Below are 12,215 nucleotides of genomic sequence, written 5' to 3'. Positions count from 1 at the left end.
AGCTGAAGACGCCAGTGTACTTTGGCACCTTAAGGTCAAGAACGTTTAAGGATAACGAAACTGACAAGCAGCCATCCGGCCAAGTGGACCAGGTTGATAGTGACCTTTTAAGGTGTCTCTGTTCTGCCATGTCCTGTTAGCAACTAGGAGTAGCCAATGATATTAAATCTTATGTTATTAGTAAGAACTAAAGATCTGACTTTGGAGTGAATCAAAAGGACACAGCACAAATACCTCTTTGTAACACTTTAATTTTACTGCTCTGCTGATTTGAGTGTTACCTTTGCAAGACTTAGAAAGTGAAAGAAGATTGATTGACTCTTTCTCCTGACTGTACTTATTTTATTTAATGTAAAGGGAGAACAGGACGCCCAGCAAGGGTGACCTGTGCAGGTTTTCATCCACAAATGTCACTGCTTACAGTTAACAAAGGCAGCTTCAGTCTTGCTACATGCCCTTATTATAATATGAGCGTAGTAAAGTGCTTCGATTGAGTTAGGAGAGCTGGACATGGCTGCTGATTGCCATTTTATGTTGTCAGAAACATGTCACGTTATTTGTGTACAAACACCGGATGTAGTGCATCAGCAGTCAGTTAATGACTTCCAGCACAGCAGGCATAATGGAGTGAAGTTTGGCCGAGATTCTGTTGAGGTGTCGGCCAGCTCCCTGAGAAGTGACAACACCTAGCCGATATAAAGTAATGACAAAACTAAATTTCTTTAGTGCAAATACGTAACATTGGTGCTCTTAAAAGGAACTAACATACAGTCTATACATCATAGTCATCATTTTTGAGGTATAATGTTTGTCACGTCAACGCACCTTATAAGAACAGCTTGGTGAAATGAATTACTATGCTTCCGAGTAGTCATTTAGCTGGTTTGGTAGCATTTTACTACTTGATCAAGTGTGGCGTCATTTCCCAGTTTCTCTGAACTATTATGTATGTTTTGGTCAGAGTTGTTGTAAATATACGTTTGTTCCCCTGTGAAGTTTTCCTTAGTAAATCTGGACATTTGAATGAGCATATACACATTTTCAGTCTCATTTTGTGTGTACTCAAGCTTTATAAATGAGGGCTCAGGACCTTCACTTGTCTACCTATAGAGAGATCTCACTCCAGACAGCCTGAGTCCAAACTCAACAGGAGGCTTCAGCATTCACAGGCCTAAAATGGATTACTGGTTTAGATAATTATAATAAAGCTCTTATAAAATGTCAGTGAACCTCTAAAGGACCGCCAATATAAAGGGTGGGGGTGGTCTTTCAGGAGTGACATTAATGTGGCCCCATCTCTTAGGGTCTCGCCCACAAAACTCAAAACTATTTGGATAATAAAGAACAAAATATAAACAAAACATGAAATTACATAAATTAAATGAAAGGGCAAGTAATATTTGTAAAACAACAAAAGCACTAATGAAGCGAAACAAAGCTTTTATTAGCATTTCCACCTTTATTCTTACCTCCCTTTCTTATGATCTCCTCTTGACAATCTTTAAGAGTTATCTTGAGGTGATGTTGGAACAGCTTAGCTGTTTGCTAAACCAACAGACATGATGGACTGATAAATGGTCTCCTCTTGTCTTTTGCATTTCTTATGTTCTTGTTCTGTTTGTTCATGCGCAGATCTTTATCGAGAAGAGACAGCTTTGCCAGCACCCACATTTCTTCCCTTTTATTTGTCTGAGTGCCTCCAAGTCACACCTCCAGTCTCCTCTCATTGGTTGAACACCTGACTAGATGGGACTGTAAAGGTTTAATTGATGTGTTCAGCTTTGACAGTCCAGCTGTTTGTGTGTTGTGAGTTCAGGTTGATCGTGTTTGTCTGTTATTGTCGTGCAGTTGAAGATGAGACCACATTCTCAGGAGGAATTTGGGCCGAAATTCAGGGGATTCCAAAGGGTTCACTAACTTTTTCATACATATGTAGAGAGGTTTAATTCTATGGAAGGTTTTAAGCAACGCCTTCTCAGAGCTACTTAATCCAACCGAGTGTCCATCTCTGTGCATCTTTAGCTAACAGTCTTGAGTTTGGCCTGTTTGTGTTGTCATGTGTACAAGAACACAGAGACACAGTTAGAATCCAGTTATGGGTAAATTTTGCACAAACATTTGGAAGTTTTTCTTTACACAAAGATTGATAGACAGTTGGAATAAATGACCAAGTAGTGTGTTAGACCGTAGGAGTTTAGGGGCTTTCAAAACTCGGCTTGATGTTATTTTAGAAGAATTAAATGGATAGGACTGGTGAGCTTTGCTGGGCTGAGTGGCCTGTTATCGTCCATATTGTTCTAATATCCTAATTGATCTGCAGTCATCTCAGGGAAAGTTACAGACTTGTTGCCATCTCGGCTGTTTACTTTCTTTTTTGCTTCCTCTCCCTTTGTCATATAGCAGGCCTTTTTGTGCTTTACTTTAGTATTGTTCAAGTTTGGATTTCTCCGGCTTTGACTTGTTTGCCATTTAATGGTACATGTTGAGGTTGCTCAGTTACCTCTCTATTCCAGCTGATGAAAAGAGAAAGACATTGGAAGGTGGAGTTTGGATTGTCATTGGACTTGTTTACAAACCCCCTTGAGAAATCTTGGTGTGTTTGAATATTACTTTGTTATGTATTGATTGTCATGAGTATCATGTTGTTTTACTAAAGATTTACTCCAAAAACTGCACCGTTATTTCCAGTGTGACTGTTCCATTGAACTAGTTACAGGAAAATAAATGCAATGAATCCAAGATAATTTAAAACAATCCAAAAACAATTGCTTTTGCTCCAACCCCATCTTTGTTTACTTACGGCCATTTTATTGCCATTGTCTGTAGTGTCCATAGTGGTCTTACCCAGCATTGCTTGTGTATGTGATGATTACATCATCATATTGGTGATGATAGTAAGGTTGGCTTGGAAATTTTTAATTATTTCTGATTTCTTATTTGAAGAATTATTTCTTCAGTTGTCAGTTTGACTCACTGTTCTGACTTAAGCTCGTCTTTTGTTATCTCCTGATCATTTTCTTATCAGTTAGTATTTCTGAAGATATGTATGCTGTAGTGTACTCATTTTTATATATGCAGTAGAGTCTGAACTGACCACGTTCAAGAACTCCGTAGTAAAGGCCACTGTAAGGAACTCTGGACAAGGGTTTCTTGGCGTCGGTCATCATGACAGTCCTAGAAGTCTTTGGAGGATATCAGGCAGTGTGGTGGAGTCGTTAAGGCTTTGGACTGCAAACCCTGAGGTCATTGGTTCACATCCCAGTACTGACTCCCTGTGTGTCCATGAACAAGTCACTGGACCTGCCTGTGCTCCAGTTGGAAAACCAAACGAAATGCAACCAATTGTCTCATAAATGTTGTAAGTCGCCTTGGATTATGGTGTCAGCCAAGTAAATAAAGGTAAATGGATACTAGAAGTGAGGGAAACTATCATCAGGTTGAAGAATGAGGCGTTTCATACAATTATAGCAGGAACATCTGGTGTGACTGAAATTAATCAAAAGGTGGAAGAAGCATGTCTTTGATTAATGACAACCACAGAATTAATTTAACTACACATCATTTGCACATATGAACTCACACAATAACTTTAATACACAATAATCACTGAAATTTCAATTTTGTCAGCATAAATAAATCATGGCAGTGCACGTCCATTAATATTCTAATGGGCAGTATAAATGAGGCCGGTGTGATAAAGCTGACCAGTCCTGGTTACACCTGCCACTCCTCATCCAGAACAGACACTAATACGAGTAACTTCTCCAATCCCAGGATTTCTCATCTTAAATTTATTCTCCTACATCACTGGTGCTCCTGTGGGTCACTGCATTAATATTTCACTTTCTTCATTCTTCTGTTTTGATTTAGTGATTTAAATAAGCTATTTTTTTACACATTTTGTAGTTGAGGGTCCACTTGATGCTTAGTGGAGTAATAACTGTGTTGTAAGAGTACTCCATGACTCTACCCTGCGATTACTGTTTTTATAAATTTAACTTCAAAGTGTCTCATTAGAGCCTCAACATGCCCTTTTTTTACTTGTCGGTGTGACACATGAATTGTTCTAATCGGAAGACACACCCTGGTTCTTGTGATTCAAGGCCAGTGAAGAAACCCAGAGCAGTGTGATTGAGGCTGCCATGGTGTCAGATAACTCTGGAGCAGTTTCCACTGTTGATCGACTGAAGGCCTTTATATAGGAGCAAAATGCTGCGTGACCTTGAACACATCAGAAGAAAGAAGTTTTTTCTGACCTTCATGTTGATATTGTCAAAATCAGAAATGAACAGCAGAAACTCTTGTTAGTTTTTATTCAGGTCTGTACTCAAGTGGAGCACCAGGGGCCTCATGTAAAAACGGTGCGTACGCACAGAAATGATGCGTACGAACGTTTCCACGCTCAAATCGCGATGTATAAAACCTAAACTTGGCGTAAAGCCACGCACATTTCCACGGTAACTCATACCTTGGTGTACACAATTTCTCCGTTCGGTTTTCCAGACTGGCGGCACCCAGTGTCAAAGCAGTGCTACTGTTCCTGTGTGCTCATCCTTTCTTTCTTAGCTGCACATTCCTGACGCGGCTTTATAAATACACTGAAATTAACTGCATATTGTTTATTAGTGTAATGCATCTGATTGTAATTAACCTGTAGCAATATAATGGGCCAGGGAATAGCCATAGTATTCCAAATGCCATAACTGCTTTAGCGTTGTTACGCTCACTGAATCTTGTTCTTCTTTTTGCTGCTCCCGTTAAGGGTTGCCACTGCGGATCATCTTTTTCCATATTACTCTCACTGCACCACTCGGAGTATTTATATCACTGCATCTGAGTGTGAATCACAGCAGCAGCTGATCGGAAAGAGAATTATTGGTATACAGTTTCAAGTACACACTACCTCAACCACGGCAAAAAGCGTTAAAGCCTTTCCTGTACAGACCTTGCGTTTCAGAAACAGTTTCATCCCAAGAACTATAAACGCACTCAATCAGTCCATCAAGTGCTCCTTGCAGAACTGTTTGTACTTATAAGTACAATCACCTCACTGTAAACTTGCACTACAGTTATAATATTGCACAACCTGCGCTACTTTATAAAGCGCGTATGATGACAATATCATTTTTAAGATGAAATGCAGCAAAATATGTTGCTTATAGTATACAGATAAAACTTTAACTTCATTTAAATAATCTATATTGTTAATAATTAAACATGTGAGGACACGGTGCCGCAGCGTATAGCTAGTTCACGGATAGCTCCTGCCTTGCGTTGTATTTTTGCTGGTGCTGACGCGACACTGGAAGGATAGACGAATAGAATAATTAAACATGTACTACGAAGATATTTCAATGTTCCTTAAAAGTTTTGAAGAATCGGCGTTCTAAGATTACAAATGGCTTAACGTCTATTACAGAGCTGATTGTGTGGCGATTGGGTTTTTGGAGAAAGAAAAGTAAGGACAGGAATTGGAGGTTAGTACGTTTGAAAGAGACAGAACTTCTGTAATAAATTATTTCATCAAAGGTCGCACATGGCGCAGCAAGCCTCTTGTGTGAGATATGAACAATCACTGTGCCACCGTGTTTCCATGTTTAATAACATGCTTTCATTCCTATCATCATGATAATGATATCGCGTGTACATCTCAGTGTTTTAATTATTCAGAAAGCTGTAATAATAATAATACATTTTATTTATATAGCGCCTTTCCCATGCTCAAGGCACTTACAGAATATAATAAAGAACGGCAGCGTATACAGTATATAGCATTGTATAAACCAGATAAATAAAGAAGATTAAGACAGTGAATTCTGAAAAAAAAAAAAAAAAACAGACAACATAATTGATGGTCTAGCACACACACACACAAGTTACATTAGCATCTTGACAGAGAAGTAAACTGAGAGAAGGGTAATAAAGTCAAATAGAGCTAAAAGCCTTCCTGAACAGATGAGGTTTGAGTTGTTTTTTTAAAAGAATTCATGGAGTCAGCTGACCTGATTAATTTTGGTAGGTCATTCCAGAGTCTGGGCGCTATACAGCTGAAGGCCCTGCTGTCACCCATGGAGTGTAGATTAGTGACGGGCACAACAAGATTGCCAGAATCAGAGGACCTTGGTGGGCGGGCACGCACATAGTGATGGAGAAGGTCACTGATGTAGTTTGGCGCGAAGTTATTTAAGCTTTTGTAAGTTATTAGTAGGATTTTATATTCGATTCTGTAAGACACAGGGAGCCAGTGGAGATGGAGCAGTAATATCTCGAATGTAATGGATTCTGTGTCCTGTCGGAGAAAGAAAGAACAGCAGCACGTAGTGATTCACACACATAGAGCACATAGAAGATCAAACACAGAACAAAGCATTTAACGTGCTACTTGAGAAACTAGTAAAATAAACGATTTTAAGATGAAGTTTATGATGTTCTACTTTAATGGCAAAATAAACTATGTGATTAAAGTGGAAATTTCGAGATTAAAGTTGACATTTCGTGCTTTTTTTCCCCACTGTGTGCCTATTTTTTTTTGTCTGTACCCTAATAAGCTTTCATATGACACTCAGATGGTGGGCTACGACTTGCCTTTTCACGGCGACTTTGATATGTGATTTCTTTTTTATTTCGGGCACTGTGCGACTTTGTGAACTCGATCTTTCGAGTTTTTCCGACACTCTGTAACTCGATCAACTTTCTTTTGTTGATTATACCACTGTTTAAACCAACGAATAGTACGTTTTTCCTTTGCCTCCTCTTGGTATTCGCTGAAATTCTTATTTTCCCCTGTGCTTTTCCCATTGTCTTTTCACAGAAGGCTATTTATATTGATTTGCATATTCAAAGAGGCGTAATTCTGGGAGGAGTTGGGACGGGACAGAAGGCGCGTGCACATGTGTTACTTTTCACACTGATCGGGATTTATGTAGTGGAAGAACGTGAAAGTTTGCGTGCGCACAGATTCCTGCATCTGGATTTTTCTGTGCATACGCACAATCCGCTTTTGTGCTTACGCCATGTTATAGTGTGAGTTCTACGCACGGCGTTATACATGAGGCCCCAGGACTCTGAGATACGTTCCTATGCTGAGGCCCAAACTCTCCATAAAAAACTTTATGGACATGAAGATGAGAGAAGGAGAGACAACATCAGAATTATTGGAGTTCCAGATGATATTAAGAGTGGGGATTTGTTCCGCTTTGTGAAAAACAGTGGCTTTTTGGTTTCTGACTATCACAAATTTGAGGCCTGAAATTCTGTGGGCACATAGAATATAAACCAGGAAAAGTGACAGCGCACATCTATGTCCAATTATCATCAAGCTGCTTCGCTATTCTGACCGAGTTACTATTCTGAAAGAGGAACTCAACAATTCAAATGTAACTTATGAAGGATGGAAGATCTACGTTTATTGCCAGTGACTCAGTCCACACCACACAAGACCTCATCTCTGGTGATCACAAAGGCTCCACAAATTGGTCTTTCTGCTTTACTCATTTATCTGGCCAAGCCTCAAATGTCCTTCTTAGTTGTGCAGCTGTTCATCAACCCTCAACAGGCTCTCAATGTCCTTGACTCCTTCATTCTGAAGGAGTGGTTCAAGTGGTTGGCCGCTTTGACTGTTTTATGTATGATATTCAAGTATTTCTTAGACATTTTCCTGAATATTGATTCATAATGGTTACTTCCTTTTTTTTATGCGTATTTTATATGTGTACATACACATGTGATTAGAGAGTCATTGCGGGTTGTGAGAGGTCAGGACACAACCCAAAATTGTTTAATATTTGCTTGCATATCATATTTATTTTCAAATGTGTTTTTTCATTTTATCACCACAGTGACTCACAGTGGTATTGTGAATGTTGGGGTTAGGATGAGATTGTTTACTGAGCTCTCTCCATGTTTGCCCACTCATAATCATAACCTGTTGATTTTTTCCTGTGTTTTTATTTGACAGATCTCAGTTTAGTTTTTTGCATATACGGTTTAGGAGTGGGATTCTGGAACTACGGTCTACATTATACATGACTGCTGGTGGGGCTACTGGGTTGACTCGTTTTGACACCTTGTAATGTATTTCAGTTACAGTTCTCCTTTATTGCTGTTCTTTGTTTTCCTCTCTCATGTCTAATCTCAGTGTCTTCTCTTCTACTTGTAAGCTCTCAAGTGTTGCTGATTTATTATCTTTGAGCTTAGCTGATACAACCTGTTATCAAGAATCATTTCTTTTGGTTAAATACATTCATCGAGCTGCCTTAAGGTGCTACTGTGTGGCTGTGTCCTCCTCTGCCACTAGTAAAACATATGGAGGTTTCGGCTGAGTTCACTGTGCTGTGCCTCTGAAGGTTTGTGGTTCTGGAGGTGTTTCAGGAGGTAGTTTTTGTTATGTGTTGATGGAGACTGGTTGAAGAAAACTCAGTCAGCATACAGTAATATTGACAATCTTGAGATGCATGTGAATAATCTTGAAAATACACCCGTGTTTTTCTGATCCAGTACAGAAGCTCAAAATGACGCTACTCAGAGAGAAGGTAAATGACCATCTTGTGCAGAGTTGAGAATTAATTTCATGTGCACTCGTTGCTATCTCTCTTGTGCTAAACTGAGCGAGTTGTGAGCTCTTAGACTGCACAGATGAGATTCGTTAGCCTCCATGTCCCAAGTCGAGCAAAAATATAGTGATAATACAGATATATAGATAATATCACTAACTACAGCTTGGAAATAAGGTTTATTTTTTTCTTGAAGTTTTCCCTCTGCTGAACCCCCATCTTCAGAGTGATTGATGTATTTTTTAATTCTATTAATTTACCAAAACTCTAACAAAATTATGCTGCTTTTCTGGAGCCCCCTGTTTTATCTAAAGAAATTAAATGCATTTTTAAATCCATTGGCAACAAAAAAGCCCCTGACCCAGGTGGTATGAAGACAGAAGTATATTTTGTATTTTGGCGACAAGTGTCCTGTTTGCTTTTTCAGGTCAGGGGTCATTTGGGTCTCTGGGATTTTTCAGTGACCTGCGTGTTTTATTCAATTAAGTTTTACTCTGTTCTCATTGTATATTAAAATGTTTTTGCTTTACTTTTCTCCGCCAGATTTTAAAATCAATTTAAAAAATATTAAGAGTCAGTGGCTTTGGACTAATTGTGTACAAATATCAAGACACATTCTGCTTAATAAGTTAATTTCAAATATTTGACATGACACTCTTCAGTGTAATGATGGGTCATGATGATTATTACTTTCTACCTGAAATAATTAACAATATCTAATGTTATAAAATTTTAAGAATATTAGATAGATAGATAGATAGATAGATAGATAGATAGATAGATAGATACATTATTAATCCCAAGGGGAAATTCACAGACAAAATGGTGATACAATTCTGTAATGTAGTAAAAAAAAATCAACAATAGTCTTTTTGATTGTGCCTGTCACATGTGATCTATTTATTTTACTATTTTCACTTCTTGGTTCTTATAATTGTGCTCATCTGCAGAGTAGTTAAAATACAAATGAAAATAATGAACAAGTTGAGTTTCTAATCACTTGCAACTTAAGTCTTATGAATGCTTAACAAAGTTTGTTCATAAATTAAACAAATATGTATTTATTGTTATAAGATAATGTCAGTTTTAAAGTGGTGGGTTAAAAAATTTTTTTATTCTTTAAACTTTATACAGGAATCAATCTTCACTGCTGTTCTGAATGTGGTAAACAGTTTTCAGAAAGAAGCCATTTACAGCGCCACAAAATAATTTACACAGGAGAGAAGTCATATTGCTGCCTTGAATGTGATAAACAATTTTCTCATACTAGTTCTCTTCAGACACACATTAAAACTTGGAAAGGAGAGAAAACATATTGCTGTTCTGAATGTGGCAAAACGTTTACACTGAGAGGCAATCTTAAGAAGCACCAAATAATTCACACAGGACAGAAGCCATATTCCTGTTCTGAATGTGGCAAAAAATTTTCACAGACGAGCAGTCTTCAGTGCCACAAAATAATTCACACAGGACAGAAGCCATATTCCTGTTCTGAATGTGGCAAAAAATTTTCACAGACAAGAAGTCTTCAGTGCCACAAAATAATTCACACAGGACAGAAGCCATATTCCTGTTCTGAATGTGGCAAAAAGTTTACATTGAGAGGCAATCTTAAGAAGCACAAAATAATTCACACAGGACAGAAGCCATATTCCTGTTCTGAATGTGGCAGAAAGTTTACACTGAGAGGCAATCTCAAGAGGCACCAAATAATTCACACAGGACAGAAGCCATATGACTGTTCTGAATGTGGTGAAAAGTTTATACACAGAGGCCATCTTCAGAGCCACCAAAGAATTCACACAGGGGAGAAGCCATATTGCTGTTCTGAATGTGGTAAACAGTTTTCAGATGGAAGCAATTTTCGGCACCACAAAATAATTCACACGGGACAGAAGCCATATTCCTGTTCTGAATGTGGCAAAAAGTTTACACTGAGAGGCAATCTTAAGAAGCACCAAATAATTCACTCAGGAGAGAAGCCATATGACTGTTCTGAATGTGGTAAACAGTTTTCACAAATATTACAGCTTCAAATGCACCGAAGAATCCACACAAGAGGGAAACCATATTGCTGCCTTGAATGTGATAAACAATTCTCTCGTACTAGCCATCTTCAGAGCCACCAAAGAATCCACACAGGGGAGAAGCCATATTGCTGTTCTGAATGTGGTAAACAGTTTTCAGATGGAAGCAGTTTTCAGCGCCACAAAGTAATTCACACAGGACAGAAGCTGTATTGCTGTTCTGAATGTGGTAAAAAGTTTTCACGGAAAAGCAGTCTTCAGACCCACCAAAGAATTCACACGGGAGAAGCTGTATTACTGTTCTGAATGTGGCAAAGAGTTTTCACAAAGATTACAGCTTCAAAGGCACCAATGATTTCACACAGGAGAGAAGCCATATGACTGTTCTGAATGTGGTAAACGGTTTCCACAAAGATTACAGCTTCAGACCCACCAAAGAATCCACACAGGGGAGAAGCCATATTGCTGTTCTGAATGTGGTAAAACGTTTTCACAGAAAAGCAATCTTCGGACCCACCAAAGAATTCACACGGGAGAAGCCGAATGACTGTTCTGAATGTGGCAAAGAGTTTTCAGAAAGAAGCCATTTACAGCACCATAAAATAATTCACACAGGATAGAAGCCATATTGCTGTTCTGAATGTGGTAAAACGTTTTCACAGAAAAGCAATCTTCGGACCCACCAAAGAATTCACACGGGAGAAGCCGAATGACTGTTCTGAATGTGGCAAAGAGTTTTCAGAAAGAAGCCATTTACAGCACCATAAAATAATTCACACAGGATAGAAGCCATATTGCTCTTTTGAATGTGGCAAAAAGTTTTCACTGAGAAGCTATCTTCAGAAAAATCAAGTAATTCACACAAGAGAGAAAAAAAAATGACAAACTCCCCCACTTTGTCTACAGATGAACACAGTACAATATGCTAAGCAGCAGAAGAAGCAATTAAAGTTTGATGAAAACAAAAAGAAATAATTGTGGAAACTACAAGTAAAGTGGTAAATACACTGCCCACGTCCAGCAGCCTGATGTGGATACAGAAGTCACACACGCATGGCTTATGACGAGCGAACAAAGACCAAAACATGTACACCTCATCATAGGTGCACAAAACATTGGCTTGCACACAAAGTGGTTCAGATCATAAATAGAAAAACAAAATGAAAAAACAACCCATAATCGTCGCTTCTGCCACAATAGAAAAAATTTGCAAAAAATAATCCAGAATTGTTGCTTCTACCAAAGAGAACTGGAAACAGTCACACATCTCATTGCTGGGTGTGAGATACTGATTGTGGTGTTGTGCAGTGTATAATCATCAGCAAAGTGGCCAGGCTCATTCGCCGGAAACTGCAAGAGGTACAACTTACCAGCACCACAAAGACACTGGGACCACAACTCAGAGCACACAATGGACAATGAGGAGGTGCAGGTCACTTGTAGCACAGCAATACAGTAATCCCTCGCTGTATCGCGCTTCACCTTTCGCGGCTTCACTCTATCGCGGATTTTATATGTAAGCATATTTAAATATATATTACGGATTTTTTGCTGGTTCGCGGATTTCTGCGGACAATGGGTCTTTTAATTTCTTGTACATGCTTCCTCAGTTGGTTTGCCCAGTTGATTTCATACA

General features: G+C 38.7%; 1 protein-coding gene across 1 annotated transcript in view; it reads left to right on the top strand.

Moving 5' to 3' along the window:
• The window catches only part of LOC127526431 (gastrula zinc finger protein XlCGF7.1-like), a 31,899-nt gene extending 20,564 nt beyond the window's left edge, over positions 1-11,335 (top strand). Inside the window, exons 2-3 of the mRNA XM_051921900.1 lie at positions 10,941-11,117; positions 11,200-11,335. Of these exons, the coding sequence (XP_051777860.1) occupies positions 10,941-11,117; positions 11,200-11,292 (270 nt within the window). The 3' untranslated portion in view covers positions 11,293-11,335. The remainder of the gene's footprint in view (positions 1-10,940; positions 11,118-11,199) is intronic.
• Positions 11,336-12,215: the final 880 nt, after the last annotated feature.

This window comes from Erpetoichthys calabaricus (genome assembly GCF_900747795.2).
Source record: "Erpetoichthys calabaricus chromosome 1 unlocalized genomic scaffold, fErpCal1.3 SUPER_1_unloc_5, whole genome shotgun sequence".
Taxonomy (NCBI): domain Eukaryota; kingdom Metazoa; phylum Chordata; class Cladistia; order Polypteriformes; family Polypteridae; genus Erpetoichthys; species Erpetoichthys calabaricus.
Note: the sequence above shows the minus strand (reverse complement) of the source record. Positions and strands in the feature narration are given on the sequence as shown.